The 18,507-nt window shown below is 40.3% G+C and overlaps 1 protein-coding gene across 2 annotated transcripts; it reads left to right on the plus strand.

Moving 5' to 3' along the window:
• The first annotated feature begins 1,351 nt into the window (after nt 1-1,351).
• TDRD6 (tudor domain containing 6) lies at nt 1,352-11,935 on the plus strand. 2 transcript variants are annotated; one of them, XM_072642358.1, is made up of 5 exons: nt 1,353-7,779; nt 8,871-8,995; nt 9,620-9,709; nt 10,773-10,836; nt 11,354-11,935. In XM_072642358.1, the coding sequence occupies exons 1-5, from the start codon at nt 1,737-1,739 to the stop codon at nt 11,416-11,418; spliced, it is 6,387 nt and encodes a 2,128-aa protein (XP_072498459.1). In that variant the 5' UTR covers nt 1,353-1,736; the 3' UTR covers nt 11,419-11,935. The 2 variants fall into 2 exon arrangements, with proteins under 2 accessions (XP_072498460.1, XP_072498459.1); XM_072642359.1 differs by lacking the exon at nt 10,773-10,836 and having other exon boundaries at nt 1,352-7,779.
• Nucleotides 11,936-18,507: the final 6,572 nt, after the last annotated feature.

Raw genomic sequence — 18,507 nt, forward strand, 5'->3', positions numbered from 1 at the left:
TGCTCTATCCACTGTGCCACCTAGCTACCCTCTTTTCATATACTTCTGAGAGGTCTGCTATACCAATTTAGGAAATTTTATGACTTAACAAGCTATGCAGTATTCTAATTAATTTTCATCAATGTGTTAAAAACTAAATTGTTATGAAGTCAAGCTGTACTATCCTATAATTCTCCCAATTTTATACGAAACAATAGGAATTTACCAACTCAGTGATACATACATAATAGCATGCTGGTAAATATTTAATAACCAGCTCTCTGAAAAAAGATACCTTTAAATTTAATCTGCATTGATAACATTTTCTCCATCAATTCCTTAAGGCTAGGCAAGGAACAAAACAATCAAGCCCTAATTTGTACCATTTACAAAGGATCTTAAGGATCTTTGCCAAGAAAACCCAAAATGGGGTGATGGAAAGTTGGACATGGCTGAACAAGAGTAGCAAATTGAGACCCAGGGTGGTTTAGTAGTGTGTTAACAGAGTGTGAATTCTATCCCAAGTCTTCTGACTCTACATTCAGTGCCCCTTCCACCACAAAGGCTGGCCATCTGGTACCAGATCAGTACTTTGACCAAAGAAGTTCATTCACAGAGATGTGAAGAGGTTGTTGTTCAGGCGTATCTGTCTCTTTGTGACATCACTGAGAAGCAAATACAAAGCCTTCTGTTCCATGCTGAAGTAGAAGAGTTATTTTTCCTTTGTGACCCCATTTGGGGTTTTCTTGGCAAAGGTCCTAGAGTGGTTTGCCATTTCCTTCTCCAGCTCCTTTTATAGATAAGGAAACTGAAGCCAACAGGGTAAAATGACTTGCCCAGGGTCACAAAGCTAATAAGTGTCTGAGATCAAATTTGAATTCAGGAAGAGAAGTCTTCTTGACTCCAGGTCTGGGTGCACCACCTAGTTGCCCAGTTTCCTTCTCTATAAAATGAAAGGATCGCGGTAAATAAATGACCTTTGAGGTCCCAGGTCCTCTTGTCCACACCTTGGTACCAAAGTGCTACCTATGTAACCTTGGGCAAGATACTTAATAATCTTGTTACATGTGTTTCTTCAATTGGACCCAAGTATTACGAGGGCCAGCCCTAACATTCTCTAGGCTGGCAGCGCATACGTGGGAGAGTTACACCTCAGTGCGCACGATGCTGCCCCTCTCCAGAAGCCTTCTGCACCCGCTGGTGCCTATACCTACACGCACAGCACTTCATTCTCCACCCCCCTCCCCGCTACCTCGCCAGCCAGCAACCTTCCTCACCGCCCCGCGCACGGGCCAATGAAGTCCTCGCACCCGAGCCCCCCGGAAGCTGGGTACTCATTCACGCCCAGGCTCCGGCGCTATATTCAGGGCTGCCAGGGGCCGGAGCAGTTAGTCTGCGTTCTAGCCCTTCCGTTCACGTGCGATGTGTAGCTGCTAGGGCACGGGAGAGTGACTCGCGAGAGGGCAGCCCAAGGCGAGGCGCGAGAGGAGCGGTTCCCCGTCGGTTTTTAAACAAGTTTTCCTTTCTCGGCTTTTGGGTGTAGGTTGCCACTGATCACTGAAGTTAGCAGCGCGTTCTTCCCGGGGACTTCGTTGGAGGAGGAGGACCCACCTCTGCCGTGTTCTGCCCCAAGGTCCAGGGACTGCCTGTATTGGGGGAAGCCTCGGTGGGGAGAAGTCAGCCTCCCCGTTCTGTAACTCGGCTTCTGGCCCTCCCTGTCCGCCCTAGCCTCTTCTCCTTCGTTTCCCGCCTTCACCATGTGCTCCACACCCGGCCTGCCCAGCCCTGGAGCCCCCATCACAGTGCGCGTCTCCTTTGTGGATGTGCACCCGGAGGTGATCCCCGTGCAACTGTGGGGGCTGGTGGGCGACAGGCGGGAGGAGTACGTGCGCCTGGGCCACAACATCCAGGTGGCCGCAGCAGCGGTGGCGGCCCGGACCCGGGCCATGCCAGCCAGCCCTGGCGAGCTGTGCCTCGTGCAGCTGGGGCCCCGCTGGCACCGCTGCCGCGTTGTTAGCCGCCAGGCGCAGGAGTGCCGGGTCTTCCTCCTGGATGAAGGTCGCACGGTGACAGCCAACTCAGCAGCCCTGGCCCCAGGCCGCAACGAGTTCTTCCACCTACCGTCAGAGGTGCTGGGCTGCGTGCTGACTGGCCTGGTGCCGCTCGGGGGAGGTGGAGGCGGCGAGCCCCAGCAGTGGTCCCGAGGAGCAGTGGATTTCCTGAGCCACCTCCAGGGCAAGGAGGTCCAGGGCCGTGTGCAGGACGTGCTGCTTCCTCAGCGCCTGGTGCTGCTGGACGTACCTTCCGTGTTTCAGCAGATGCAGGACCTGGGCCTGGCCCGACAGGTGCCCGACAGCCTCTTTCGATCCTTGCTGAAGCGCTACATCAACGCCACCGGGGCCTCCGTGCTCCTCCCGCGGGCCCTGCCCAAGCAGGAGCCCCCGCAGCTCTTGGATTACTTCTATCCCCAGCTGCAGCTGGGTGTCACCGAGCCCGTGGTGGTGACCCAGGTGTGCCACCCCCACCGCATCCACTGCCAGCTCCGTAGCCTTTCCCAGGAGATCCGCCGGCTGTCCGATAGCATGGCCCATGCCTATCGGGCAACAGGTACCGGGGATGAAAGTGGGAGAAGCAGCAGCTGGGAGGAGAGGGAGGAGAACCCTGACAAGCCCGGCTCTCCTTGTGCTGCTTGTGGCCTGGACGGACAGTGGTACCGTGCGCAGCTGCTGGAGAATTTTCGACCACAGCGCTGCGCCCAAGTGCTGCATGTAGACTATGGGAGGAAAGAGCTAGTGAGCTGTGGTAGTTTGAGATATTTGCTTCCTGAATATTTTCGGATGCCTGTAGTTACTTATCCCTGTGCCTTGTACGGACTCTGGGATGGCGGGCGAGGCTGGTCTCGTTCCCAAGTAGGAGACCTCAAGGCCCTGATCCTAGGTCAGGCAGTGAATGCCAAAATCGAATTTTATAGTTCCTTTGAACACGTGTATTATGTAACCTTATATGGAGAGGATGGGATCAATCTCAACTGTGCTTTCGGGGTCCAGGCCTGCTGTCTGGCCGACAGACTTCTCCATAGCCCAGGCCTAGAAGAAGAGGAAGGGAAGGAGGAGTTCGAATCTGAGGAAGGGTTGGAAGATGACCTGTCCCCCCCAACTCTGAAAACTGTGCGCCTGAAGGCTAATTCTTTCTATGATGCCCAGGTGGAATTTGTTAAAGATCCCTCGGAGTTTTGGATCAGACTGAGAAAACACAGTTGCCCCTTTGGCAAGTTAGTGAGGAGTATGTGCAACTTCTACTCATCGAGAAAGCTGGATGGGTTAGCCCTGCAGCCTGTGCCAGACCACCTCTGCTGCGCCAAATGGAAAGAGCATGGGTATTATCGGGCTGTAGTCACTAGATTGGTAGGGGACAAAAGTGTGGAGGTGCATTTGGTAGATCGGGGCAATACAGAGACAGTGGGCTGCTGTGATGTAAAAATACTGCTTCCGCAATTCACGCAGCTCCCAGCAGTGGCACTCAAGTGCTGTCTAGCTGATATCTGGCCCCTGGGGGAAAGCTGGAGCCGAGAAGCCATTTCCTATTTCAAAAAAACAGTGCTGCACAAGGAGTTGGTCATTCATGTTCTTGATAAGCAGAATAGCCAGTATGTCATTGAAATTCTTGATGAATCAAGGATGGGAGAAGAAAATGTAAGCAAATTGATTGCCCAGGCTGGATATGCCAAATACCAAGAATTTGAGATGATAGACGTAAAACCACCTGTCCACCCCCAGGAGCAAATTACAAATCAACTAAGTGCTGATTGTAACAGAGTGTCTTCTGCCAGGAAAATTGGAGTTGGACAGTGGGGAAAGAAAGAGGACAAGCCTCCAGTTTCAGAGGTTGTGACTGATGGAACGGTTGTTACAAAAAGCTCTTTCAGTGAATCAGTTGCGCAGTCAACAGAGAAAACTAGAAATATGCCCATCTATTCTCCACTAGTACAAAATTATTTGGAAATTAAGCCGGATTCTCCCTGTAAAGGGCAGTTAGATGTAGGGAGCACAGTAGAAGTCAAAGTGTCTTATGTTGAAAGCCCTGGATATTTCTGGTGCCAACTGACCAGAAACCTTCAAGGTCTCAGAACCCTAATGTGTAAAATTCAGGATTTTTGCAAGAGTTCTGCCACTCCATACCAGGGAATCAGTCCAGCTTGCTTGGCAAAGCGTAATATTAATGGGAAATGGTCCAGAGCCTTGATTATTAGTGGTACTCCTTCTGCTGACAATGCCAAAGTAATATTTGTTGACTATGGAAATAAAGAGGTAGTCTCTATGAAGAATATCTATTCAATCAATGACGAATTTTTAAAGTTGAAGGCTCAAGCTTTTAGATGTAGCCTTTACAATTTAATTCAACCAACTGGTCAAAATCCCTTTGTCTGGGAGGAAAGAGCAATTCAAGCTTTTAAAGAATTTGTAGATAATGCCTGGGAAGATAATCTGGAATTGAAATGCACAATTTTTGCCCTTGCAGCAATAAATAATAAAGAACTCTTTAATGTGGTAGACTTACTAACTCCTTTTCAAAGTGCTTGCCGCTACCTAGCAGAAATTGGTTTTGCAAGACAAGTTAGACTTCCAAAACCTCTAGCATCCTCCATGCAACTCCATTCCTACTATTATTCCACACACGATATCAAAATTGGAAGTGAAGAAGCCGTTTTTGTAACACACGTTGATGGACCTTGGACTTTTTATTGCCAGCTTGCAAGGAGCTCAGATGTGCTAGAGCAGCTGTCAAGTGATATTTGTCGACTAAGCAAAATCTTGCAAAATTCAAAAACATCTTCATTAAGCCCTGGGATCTTGTGCCTTGCAAAATATACTGACCAGAATTGGTACAGAGGAATAATTACAGGCAAAGAGCCAAACAAAGTTTTCTTTGTTGACTTTGGGAATGTTCATGTAGTTACAGATGAAGACTTGCTTCCCATCCCAGGTGATGCCTATGATCTCTTACTTTTGCCCATGCAAGCTGTGAAATGTTCTTTGTCTGATGTCTATGATAATACTCCTAAAGAAATTGCAGGTTGGTTTGAAGAGGCTGTACTAGACAAATCACTGAAGGCTTTAGTTGTAGCAAAAGATCCAGATGGAAGGTTGATTATTGAATTATATGATGGTAGTGTTCAGATTAATGCTAAAATAAATGAGAAGTTGGGTTTACTAGGTTACAAAGGGCCAAAGAAAGTAGAAAATGAAGAGTTGCTCTCTTCAGCTGAAACCCTTGAAGAAGTAGAAAGTGAAAATGCGAATTTACTTGCTGGATATTCCAGCAACACAACAAACAAATTATGCATGCCAGAGATCCAGGAAGAATCATGCAAACCTAAAATCAGTTTAGCATGTAAGGAATTAAAAAATGTACAAAGTTCAACTAAGACAGACTTGTTAACTAATTGTCAGGAATCTGTGGAAAGTCAAAATTATCAAGAGTCCCACCCACTTGATAAAATAGAAGAGAATCCTGTTCAGCCTTCTGCGCAAGTTAACTTAGAGAGAAACAAGGACTTACCGCTTAAATTTTGTGATCTACCCAAGAAGAGTATTGTGCCTGGTTTTAAAACTAAAGTATATGTTTCCCATATTAATGATCTAACAGACTTTTATATTCAATTAGTCGATGATGAGGATGAACTTGCAAGTATTTCAGAAAAGTTAAATGATGATAAAATAAAACATGAAGGTTTTGCTGGACAACCTCTAGAAAAGGGAGACTTGATTTGTGCGGTTTTTCCAGAGGATGACTTAAAGTATCGGGCTGTAGTTAAAGAACAGTCTGGCGACCTCATCACTGTACAATTCATAGACTATGGGAACACTTCAGTGGTCAACATTAGCAAACTAAGCAAGCTTCAGAAAGTTAACACCTTAGTTCCAGGGATGAGTATTCACTGTTCCCTGGGTGGGCTTCACATCCTGCCAACTAAAAACCAATGTCAAAAGCTTTACTTTTCAGAGAGAACAGGTGAGGCTCAGATAAATTGTGAATTTGTTATGAAATCTGAAGATAAGTGGGATGTTTTGCTTACAGATGAGCAGGGTGTAATATCAGAAGATATGATAAGCAAATTTCTATCTAGTGCGAAATTACAAGTAGAAACTTCTGCCCAGATAAATACAGGTACCAATCCAGAGACTCTGTTAGATCCTCCTTCTCCCCCTCCCCCTCTTTCTCCTCCCCCTCCTCCTCCTCCTCCTCCTCCTTCCCCTCCTCCCCCTCCTCTTCCTTCCCTTCTTCTTCCCTCTGGGGAGTTCCTTAAAGATTCTGGCGAAACAAAGTTTAAATTGCTCAACTGGTACCTTCCAGAAGTAAATAAGATAAAAGTCTATGCTACTGTGATCGATGGGCCAGAGTATTTTTGGTGTCAGTTTGCTGAAACAAAAATCCTTGACCGCTTGGACCCCCAGGTACAGGCTGCTGGAGAACGCGCAGCAGTCTGTGCAGACTGCATTTCAGTTATTCAGTCAGGCGTAGCCTGTATCGTTAAATACAATGAAGATGGCCGTTTTTATAGGGGACTTGTTACTGATGTGCTAGAGGGAGACCTCATATCGGTCAGGTTTGTAGACTTTGGGAATGCTGTAAATTTTGGCAGAAATGCCCTCTGGAATATCCCTGGTGACCTCCTGAATGTTAATATGCAGTGTTTCCCCTGTTGTCTGTCCGGATATAATGTTTTAGAAGGTGTGTGTTCTTTTGAAGAAAACGACTATTTTTATGAAATAGCTACAGAAGGTGTTTTAGAGCTTACTATTTTAGAGATCAAAAAGGATGTCTGTGATATACCACTGGCAGTGGTTCAGTTAAAGTATGAAGGTGAAAATCTTAATGAGAAAATGCTGAAATTTTCCAGTCAGTTCTTTACAACTGATAAGGAATTCTCAAAGACTCTATGTGAAAAGAAACTGAGGGAAGCAGATATTCCCATGCCACTCAGTCTTGATGTTGGAAATAAGCCAAACAAAGTTGTACAAGATGGCTTGCTTTATGTAGAACCACAAGGAGATATTTTCCATGAAAGCAGTGGATTAAACCTTGTTAAAACCAAGCCAAGTCCTGTTTTTGAAAATGAAACCATCACTACTTTTGTGCCTGCAGTGGGGCAGCCTAGCAAAGACAACACTGGAGATTGTAGGGTAGAGTGTTCTTTTGCTGAAAAGGTCAAGTTTGATAGTGACAAAAACTTGATATTGGGATTAGAAACTCTGCTGCCAGGAACTGAGACAAAAGAAATGTTAGAACTGGATTCCCTCCAAGTGCCGTTCTCACTGGAAGAATCAAAAGAGTTCTTAGAACTGGAGTCCATTGAATTACAGCTTTCCCTAGGTGGTGAGGAGGCAAAAGAATTGGACCTGAAACCTCCCATGGCCCAGCTTTCCCAAGAATGTGACTCAAAAGTCACCCTGGAACAGTTTACAGTTCAGCTCTCAAACAATTCTAAATCAGAACAGCCAGAACTAGAACCTCCAATAGCGTCTCTGTCTCTAGACAAGGAGATGCATCCTTTTTCAAAGGTGAGTCAGAAGTCCCAGGAAATTTTGTGTCCAGAGCACCCCGGAGAACCGAATCACCTAAAACCCTTTGGCAGAGGCAAGATACACTCCAAAACAGAGACTTCACATAACTTGTACAAAGAAGTATTTACAGAGTACAAAAACAGACTTGCTGTTGAGTCTTTGACTCACTTGCTTCCTGAAGAAGAAATAAAGGCAGATGAAAACCATGGGAATGCTTTAACAGACCATGCAACAGGTATGATTTTTTTCCTCACTTTTCAGAGACTGAATTTCTTAAACTAGGAAATGATGAATCTCAGTGTTTCTCTCTGTGTGTGTGTGTGTGTGTGTGTGTGTGTGTGTGTTTGTTTTAATTTGTGTGGAATACACCAAGAAAATGGCAGTTTTATAAGGGTGGGGGGTGGAGGATGGGCAGTATTTAGCTAAGCCTATTAGGTAACTTATTCTTAATGAAAAAGAGATTTATGGAATTCAAGTTATCTTAATTTCTGAAGATGGGTTAAGATTAAACCCTCACATATCTTGATACAGTATCTTACCTCAGAATGTATATTTGTCATATGTTTACTTGTAGAGACATTTTAAAACTGCTTACAGTATTTCCTTTGTGCACTGATGGGCCGAGACTCAAGTTTCCTGAATCAGTGACTTTAAAATTTCTTAAATGTTATGGCATCCTACATATTTGACATTTCTAACAGCTTCATTTTACCTACAAGGAAAATTTTTAACATTTTTCCTCATTTCCTATCATTTTATGATGCTTGCAAGTCTCTGAAGCCTACCTGTTGTGTTTTTAATTTTCCTTTGAACTTAGAAAGCCCAGAATTGTTTTTAGAGAATTTGTCCTAAATAAAAAGAAGATAAATAAGAAAAAAATTATAAAGAAGATTTATAAAGTCAAAAAATATAAAAATTTAAAACAGTTCATCCTTTCCTTTAAGATAGTCTGCCATTTTCCCTTCTGATTAGGCTGGTGGGATGGTTATAGAAAATGACAAGCATCTAACTTTAATTGTCATTTGGATTTTTGAAGTGTTAAAGTGTCTGAGATACTACATACTCTTGAGTATACTATTCTCTAATTGCCTCTTTGGTGACAATTCTCCCATTGTGACCAAAAGGTGAGGAAAATGTATCAGTGGCTGATGGGAAAATAAAAGTAGAAGGGGGAAGGGTAGGAACAAATTTATTGATTCTATTTTTAAAAATCCACCAAGGACTAGAGTAAAAGCAGTTTTGGAAAATGCTTTGGAAATCTAGGATCTAAAGAATTTGGGAAGGAAGGTATGGACAAGAACGCTTAACTCTTTTTGAATTTTGTAGCTCAAATTGAGAATACCTATACTCTAGAAGGATTCACCATTGGTTCGAAATGTGTTGTCTGGTCAAGCCTAAAGAATACATGGTCTGAGTGCCAGATTTTGGAAATAGCCGATGAAGGTACCAAGGTAAATTGGATTTAAGTGTTCCCGGTGAAATAATTATCGAAGTGTTAGGAAAAATTTAGTGGTATTAAATAATGACTGGAGTGTTAAAAAAAATTTACTGGCATTAAAAGAGGACTTCTTTCAGTAGAAAATGTCTTTTGTTAATAGTACATGAAATAAGATCAGCACCTGTTTATTTCTCAGGCTAACTATGCTGGCACAGCTACCCTAAAATGACTTTAAGAAGTTGCTCTAGCAATAAGGTTGTTTTTACTGTATTATTCTCTGAGATTAGAGAGGCACAGAAACTTGCTTTCCCATTACTAAAGAAAAAAAGCATTTCCAAGGTTTTTACACTGTCTGCCATATATGCATATGATGGTAAAAGTACAACCAAAAAAATCTCCGAGTATTTTTGTTTTACTTGAAATATGGTCTCTTAACCTCACTGAAGTGGTTTATTTTTTATTAATAGCAAATTGAAGGCTTAATTAAATTGATACCTCCTTATAAATTAGCACATAATAAACACTTTAAAGTTTGAATCAGCATTCTAGGTGTCATGAGATCTGTTTTCTTGCAATTTAAGTTTTCATTTAGGTTATAGTCACTTGTCTAAAAAAAGCTCATTGTTATCTTTCTAAGGTTCTGAACCTTTCAAATGGTATGGAAGAAATAGTGAACCCAGAAAATGTCTGGAATGGAATACCTAAATTGAATAACAGTCCATCTGAGGTATGGAATTATAAATTTTATTGTAAAGTTATCAAAAGGTGCCTTAATGATATATTAAACTATAACATGTTTATCTTCATTTTTTAAGCTTCCTACTTTAGTCCCTAGTCTTGGATTTTTAATTGAGTATAATTTAAAACTGACATATAGATCATTGTAAAGGAAATTGTGAAAGCAAAATTGACTTTAGAAAGCTGATTTTCTGAATACCTAGATTTAAATAACAACCTTTGGTTTTACTAAGCTAGTTTTTTGTTTTAACACCTCAAACCAAATGAGTGCTCAACATATCTGGGAAGAAGATTTACAGGAAACAAAATAGCTAACCAAGGAGAAAATCTGGTGAGGTACAGCATCTGGGAACTTGGCTTACTAGGTTGACTACTCAACCCTGCCATCCCCACTCTGGGGGAAAAAAAGCATTTTTGTCAGCAAATAGATGGGTTTCTCCATTTATGGCTATAACCTGTGTAATGCACAGTGTTCAAGGTATTTTAATGGGTTGTCTTGACACTTTGATGATCACAATAAAATTTTCCAGGTTTCATTTTGAAAGTCTTTAGTAGTGAGCAAAGGTGCTATATTACACATAATTTTGGCAAGTCATCTCATGGGGAATACTTGTTAGTATTTCCCATTTGGGCTCAAAGTGTATGTTTTAGGAGGTCCCTCTCATCTGGTGTGTGTATTTGTCCAACTTCCATTGATCCATTTAATTTAAAGTTCACCTCTTTACACAGTACTTATATTTGATTATATTCCCCTGCCGTCCTGAAATCTGTTGTATCTTTACAGATGGTTCTACCCACCTAACCTCATTACAACTCTTTAAAACTGGACCAAAAAGCTACTCAGTTTAATTCTGGTAGAAAGGATGTATATAAGTTTAGTTAGAAAACTGAGAAATTGAACTCTATTCTTTCATTTCATTTTAATCCTGTCAGGTGTTTTTGTAGCATTTTCTTTTTGTTTCTTTCCCTCCACCCCACCTCCACCCCCATCTTATCTTATCATTTTGTTTGTATCATGGCATGGGTAGTAACTCTGGGCTTTCTTTTGGTAGGGTGTATATCAAGCATTAGAGAAAGATTTTTACCTAAACTCAACAGATGACACTGCTATTAAAGGTAATTTTGAGACACAAATTTTGAGTGGTAATCTTAAACATAGCTGATAACACTCTTGCCTCCCAAGAAAAAATGAAATGGTTAGTTTTCTTGATCTTATTATGAAAGAGTAAATACTTTAGCCAGAATGGACTGAGTAGTAACCAGGTACATGTTCCACTGACTTTTCTTTCCCCTTGATTTTGCAGATTGATTTAGGTTACCTGCTTTTGGTGATGTTATGCATTAAGTTGATTGAAATCAAGGGGCAGGTAGTTTTGAGTACTTGACCTTGGGAAATTTTGGGGTATTCTGACTTGTTTATTATCAAAAGACATAGTTATGACAGATTCATATAACTCTTAATGACTTTTATCTATCTCTTACTTTCCAAACTTTTACTACAGAGATTAAAAGCAAATTGAACATTCACCAGATCTTTATAATACCTGCAATTTAAATAATCTGTCCCTAGTATTGATCTAGGAATGAAGAAGCATCTATACAAATAATATTTTCTTTATTTCTGCTCTCTCAGCTTTAGGCTTTACCCCTCTGGTTTTAGAAAAACTGTCTGGAGGTGATTTAAATGTGGAGCCTTAGATGTTGCCCAGAAATCATGAAATAGTTCCTGAATGTGTGGCATCTTGTTTACAAGATTCAGATCGGCAGAAAAATTGTGGGTTCATATCCTCAAGAAGAACTTACCATTTTGGAAAATGATTTTAAAAATCTAACAAATCTCAGGTTGAATATATCTATGGTATTTTGTGGTGCTATGTAAATAAAGAATTTACAACATCTCTCTTTAAATCTGAATAATAGTTTTTACCTTTGACATGGAATATTTGCTGTCTTCCATATTAGTCAAAATTCAGAAAGTGAATGTATGTAAATATAGTATATAAATTAGGGGAAAAAATCTGTATGACAGAAAATGTTGTACATGACCTGTGTATATTATGTGATGCTCACTGCTTCAGAAGGGTCTCATTTGTTAGTAATAGCTCTGCTTTGTTTAGAAGTTTTGTCTTTCCTTTCTAGTGAATAAATAATTGACCACTTGTTTGAATTTGAATATGTATAACATGACAAGACTGAATAAAATTTACCCTTAAAAGATGGTGTAGACTGCCTTTTTAAAAAAATTCCTTAACAAAAGATATATTTAGAGAAATGAGTGGGTTTGATCATTTGACATTTGTTTCTGAAACTCTCCTGCCTCTCCACATCAACAGTATAGTGTGCCATTTCTCACTGTAGTGCCATTTGGGAGGCAGCCCCTTTCACCTTTGGGTGGTTCAGATTGTTGGGAAGTTTTTCTTTACATCTAGCCTAAATGTATCTTTGCTACTAATTTTGCCTTCTGTGTATGCTAATCTTGAGAATCCCTAAACTTTGTAGTTTAAAGGAGACTGAGTTTTTGAAGGCATGTAAACATCTTGTTCCCTTGAGATTTAGCCATCAAGTTTGGTGCCATATTGTATTGGAAAGGTTTTCTGTGAAGGTCCAATAGGTTTGTCAAGAGCCAGTCTAGTTAAGTTCAGAGAAGCTCCAGGTGATAAATGTAGCAGTGGGGTCTGGCCCCTACAACTGCAAGACCATTAGATCATAGGTGTGATTCTATGGAAGTGAAAGATGTACCCTACCTTTCCAGTCTGTTTAAACCTTACATTCTTCCACTTACTTTATGATCCATGATACCTGTTCCATAAGACACTCTTATCTTCTTATTTGTTGCTCCTTGGCTCTCCCCCATGTCTTTCTGAATGCTCTCACTCATCTCCATGTCCTGGCTTCCTTCAAGCCTTCACCTAAAATCCCATCCACAAGAAGTATTTCTCAGTCCCTTTTAATGCCAGTGCTTCTTTCTGATTACCCTTTAGATGTAAATTCATTTGAGCCACACATAATATGTGTAATTAGGAAGGAAGTTCCAGACAAAATAGTAATAGAGCTAGAAGTCAGAAATTTTAATTAGACTTTCGCCAGCATGGTGTGTTAATCACATTTTGTTAATAGTTAGGTAAACCCTTTAAAAATTAAGATATTATCATTAACATTAAATGATTTTCCTTTGATTTAAATGGGAATTTAGCATCTTTGTTATGCCCCATGGTTTTCATGATGTGCTGGAAAGGTACACTAGATCTACTCTAACAGAAGAGGTTCTTATGTAAGAACACAAAAATAAAGACAGGTTCTACTACATTTTGTTTCTCACTGTAAAGTACTTTCTAGTAGAAACTGCAAATTGATTAAAAAAAAGAGCTTACTATAAACTTTGTTTCCTAAGAGTAGGTCAAAAAAAAATTCCATTGTTAATGGCAGAGCACTGGGTACTTTTCTTTGAGATGATTTACTGATTAGCCCCAGAATTAATGTGAGCAAATTAATAGGTATTTTAAATATGTTGAAAAGGTGTCTTCAAAAGCAAATAATCTTGCTTTTTCCAGCCTACAAAAACTTAGGAGGTCTGTAGGAGTAGCCTGTGACACTGGGGTGGGCACAAGGCCAGAGTGTGGCAGGAGCAGGAGTGACTCTTAGAAATAAGTGCAGCAGCAGCAGCTTTAGCAATGTTCAGCCCAGAGATGATAGAGGGGGTCAGATAATTAACTGATCAGAGATTACAGGAGGCCTTTGCTGGTACAGGATGTGGCTAGCACTGATTGGCAGCTCTAGTGCTCAGAAGCAGTTCCAGGGCAGAGATGGGTGTTTGTGATTGGAAGAGAGCAAGGGTTCTGGTCACAGTTCCAGGGCTAAGACAAGCAGTAGAACTTGTGGCTGTAGGACAGCAGGGGCCTTTGTGAGTAAAGACCAGAATACAGACAAGGAAAGCAGTGATCACACCTCTCCTAGTTCATCACCATCTTTAAAGCACTGAAAACTTGTAGATCCCCAGAACTAACTCTGAAGACAGCATTATGAAAAAATCTGGAGCTTGACACAATGTTCCCCATTCCCAGGTGAAGAGAGCCCAATTTTAACATAAAGTTCAAAGTCAAGAAATAGGTTGGGAAAATGACAAATAACAAAAATGACAATAACAAAAAGAATCTAACCACAAAAAGTTACTACCATGGCAGGAAAGATCAAGAAAAAGTACAGAAGAAAAAGACAGTGTGAGGATAGCTACAAGCAAAGCCTCAAAGAAAAAATGCTAAGTGGAACTAAGCCCAACAAGAATTCCTGGATGGGTTAAAAAAATAAGCAAGAGCAGTAAAGGAAAACTTTGGGAAAGAAATGAGAATGATGCAAAAAAATTATGAAAAGAAAACTAGCAGCCTGATAAAAGAGACACAAAAAATATTGAAAATAACACCTTAAAAAACAGAATTGAACTAACTGTAAAAGAGACACTAAAGAAAAGAACTCTAAAATGCCAAATGGAAAAGGATGTATGTACAAAAGATCACTGAAGAAAATAACTCTTTAAAAATTCAAATGGGGTAAGTGGAAACTACAGACTCCATAAGAAATCAGGTTACAATAAAATAAAGTCAAATGGATAAAAAAATAGAAGAAAATATGACCTGGAAAATAGATGAAGGAGAGATAGTTTAAGAATTATTGGAATAGCAGAAAGCCATGATCCAAAAAAAAGCCTTGATATCATATTTCAAGAAATAAAGGAAAACTTCTCTGACATCTTAGTTCTAGGAGGTAAAATAGATATTGAAAGAATGCACCAATCATCCCCTGAAAGAGATCCCAAAATAAAATCTCCCTGGTATATTATAGCCAAATTCCAGAGCAGCCAGGTCAAGGAGCTAATATTGAAAACAGCCAGAAAGAAACAATTCAAATATCATGGAGTCACAGTCAAGCTCAAACAAGATGTAGCAACTTCCATGTTTCATAGTTAAAGCTATGAGTATAAATTGAAATATAATTTTATTTTATCTTGCTCTTTTTAGTGATATGGCTAATATGGAAATATGTATTGCATAATTCTGCATGTATAATTGATGTCATACTGTTTGAATTCTCAGTGGATGGGGGAGGGATGAAAGGTAGAGAATCTGGAACTCAATTTAAAAGAATGTTAAAAATTATTTTTAAAAAAAGAAAAGAGGTGGCAGAGCTAAGTAGAAAGCCCCAGATGATCTGAAGCTGCAGACATGCTGTAGATTCTCAAACATATCATCTCAGGACAGGAGTCCAGTGGAACCGAGAGAGAGAGAAATGCAGAACCCCAGGTAATTGAAGCAGCCAATCCTGAGACTATCAGCCCACAGATTAAATATCTGTAAGTCACCTACTTGAACTTCTGGGAGCTAAGATGTAGTTGCTATCTTCCTTCCCTTGTTGACCTTGAAGAGCCCAGAGAATATTTCCCCAGGAAAAATCCTGGAACAGTGGGTCAACCAAAGGAGTAAACAGTCTCTTAGCCTATGAGGAAAATCACTAAGGAGGGTCCCTCTTGCTGTGGCTGAAGGGGACCAGTGCAGGACCAGAGCTGTCCCAGACAGCCCCACCTCAGCAAACTGTGAGGAGATCCTGAGCCCCAGGGAGGTGGAACCTGAAACTGCCAACATCAGGACCCCAGGTATGCCTTAGCACCTCAGGGGAATCAAGAAGACACTAGTGCAGAAGGGTTAACCAACGTTGAGCTTGCCTATGCTCTAGCTCAGCAGAGGAGACCTCCTGTGGCCAGACCACCCCTCCCCCCACACTTAACGCAGCTAGCTCCAGAGTAATTCTGGGGAAATCCAGAAAGACTTCACCTGGCCTCTGCTTTCGAATACCAACCAGCTCAGCATCAGGTAAACTGGAACATTTTAGCTTCTAGCTGAAATAACTAGAGGCCACAATATACAAAGCCTCAAGTTCAAGGCACAAGAACTGTGGGACAGAGCCCCCTGTGCCCCAGAAGCAGAGATCTATTTTAAAAGCCAGGAAAAGGGTGATAAGCAAGAAGCAAGCCAGAAAAGAAAAGACCATAGAATCTTTCTATGGGGACAAGGACCAAGCCACTAATACCAAAGAGGTCAGCATTGAGACTGTACTCCCATCTGAAACTTCAGAAGGAAATATGAACTGGTCTGAAGCCCAAAGAGCATTCTTGGAAGAGGTCAAGAAGTATTTTAAAAGCCAAATTAAAGAAATAGAAGAAAAGCTGGCCAATTATTTTAAAACTGGGAAAAAAGAATTCCCTAAAGAGAACAGCTCCTTAAAAAGGAAAATTGGACAAATAGAATAGGAAGCACAAAACCTAACTGGGAAAATTGGACAAGTAGAAAAGGAAGTATAAAAACTAACTGGAGAAAATAACTCCTTAAAAGGAACAATTGGATAGATGGAAAAAGAGGTGCAAAAGTTAACTGATGAAAACAATTTAATAAAAATTAGAATCAGGCAAGTAGAAGCTAATGGCTCTTTGAGACATCAAGAGTCAGTCAAACAGAATCTAAAGAATGAAAAGATAGAAGAAATTGTAAAATATCTAATTAGACCTGGAAAATAGATCCAGGAAAGAAAATCTTAAGAATTATTGGTCTACTGGAAAGCCATTATAAAAAGAAGAACCTGGACAATATCTTTTAAGAAATCATCAAGGTAAACTGCCCAGAAATCCTAGATCCAGAGGGCAAAACAGTCATTGAAAGAATCCACCATTCACCTCTTGAAAGGGATCCCAAACTAAAAACACTAAAGAGTATCATTGCCAAATTCCGGAACTATCAAATAAAGAAGAAAATACTGCAGGCAGCCAGAAAGAAACAATTCAAATATCGAGGAGCTACAGTCAGGATCACATAGGACATTGCAGCTTCTACATTAAAAGATCAAAGGGATTGGAATATGATATTCTGTAAGGCAAAGGAGCTGGAACTACAACCAAGGATCAATTACCCAGCAAAGTTAAGCATAATATTTCAGGCAAGGAGATGAACATTCAATGAAATAAGGGATTTCCAGACCTTCCTGATAAAAAGGTCAGAGCTCAGTAGAAAATTCAATCTTCATACACATATCTCAAGAGAGGCATAAAAAGGTAAACAGGAAAAAAATTTGTTATTCAATATGGGCAAACTGTTTACATCCCTATAAGAGAAGATGATACTTGCTAGAATTGTATATTTATTATGAAATATAAAAGGGATATACATAGTTAGAGAGAGTGGGTATAAAGTATATGATGTGATGATAAAACTGTGATTTAAGGGTGTCAATGGATTGTGACAAGAGATGTGAAAAGGAGGAGGCAGAATAAGGTAAATTACATCACAGGAAGAGGCACAAAAATATATTACAGTAGAGGGAAAGAGGAGAGATGAGCAATGTTTGAGAGTTACTCAGATCTCATTTGGTTCAAGAAGGAAAAATCAGACTCAGTTAAGTATAGAAATATAACTAACTGTATAGGCAGTAGGAGGGGAAGGGGGAAAGAAAAGTGAGGGGAGGCTGAAAGGGAGGGAATAAGTAGTAAGGGGAAAGGGGAGTAAAAGGGAAGGGGGGTCTGAAAGAAGGGAGGAAAGACTGAGGGAGGTGGTGATCAAAAATAAAAAACTAAAAGAAATGAGATGGATTAAAAAAAAAGGAATAGGAAAAGGTCCCAGATTCATTAAATAAGTGCTGGACACTGGTCTCCAACATCCCTTCTATATCTACTAGGTGGTGCTATAGATGGGTAATCTGGAAGATAGATGTTATTAGATCTGAGTTCAAATCTTGCTTCAGATACCAACTAGCTATATGACCATGGGCAAGTAATTTATCTTGTCTGCCTCAGTTTGCTTATCTGTAAGATGAGGATAATAATATTGCCTTCGAGCTTTGCCATGAAGACTTTAAATAAGATAAAATTGAGACATCTGGGTGGCACAATAAACATTTCCTAGCTGAATGACCCTTAGGTACATGATTTAACCTCTCTCTGCTTCAGTTTTCTCAACTGTAATATGGGGTTAAAAATAGCTACTTCCCAAATTTGTTGTGAGGATCAAATAAGATAACATTTGTAAAACATTTACATAGTGCCTGGAACATAGGAGGTGCTTTAGAAATGCTTGTTCCATTTGCCCTTGAATTTATCAAAGAATTTTATATAATTTTTCACTTGGGCTTGAGAGATACCTTTTTGGAGGAGAATCATTAAAACTACATTTTCCTTTACCAAATCAAACACTTTCTTACAGTCAACAAACAATAACCACAGCAACATCTTATATTCTCCGCTCTTTTCAGTCAATTGCAGCACTATGGAAATATTCTTTGTTGTAGAAAAACATTTGTAAAAGTGTGGGGGAGAAAAGGGCACTGGATTCACATTTAAGTCCTGGCCTCACATATTTCCTACTTGTGTAAATCTGGAGCCTTCCTCATTCTGTTTCCTCATTTGTAAAATGAGGCAGTGGTGACATGTTTGTGAGGAAAATATGTTATCAACCTAATGGCTTGTATTAACAATGCATTTAATTGACAATAATAGGTGACCCAAATGGTCATGAATAAGTAAGTACGGTGGGTGTAAGTGACAGGTATTTCCAAAAATCTGGTTTCAAGAAATGGATAAAGGATATCTGAGCAATTGATAAGCAGAAAAAGAAGTGGGTAAATCAAGTAGCAAGAAGGAAAAAACAGAGACCCAGAGGATATCTAGCAAATTGGGTTCTTTGAAAGAATAAAGACAATAGTAGTTCTGAATAAGGAGGTGTGAATGACTTGTCATCTGTACCAGTGCTGGAA

The sequence above is a fragment of the Notamacropus eugenii genome, chromosome 2 (assembly GCF_028372415.1).
Source record: "Notamacropus eugenii isolate mMacEug1 chromosome 2, mMacEug1.pri_v2, whole genome shotgun sequence".
Lineage (NCBI taxonomy): Eukaryota > Metazoa > Chordata > Mammalia > Diprotodontia > Macropodidae > Notamacropus > Notamacropus eugenii.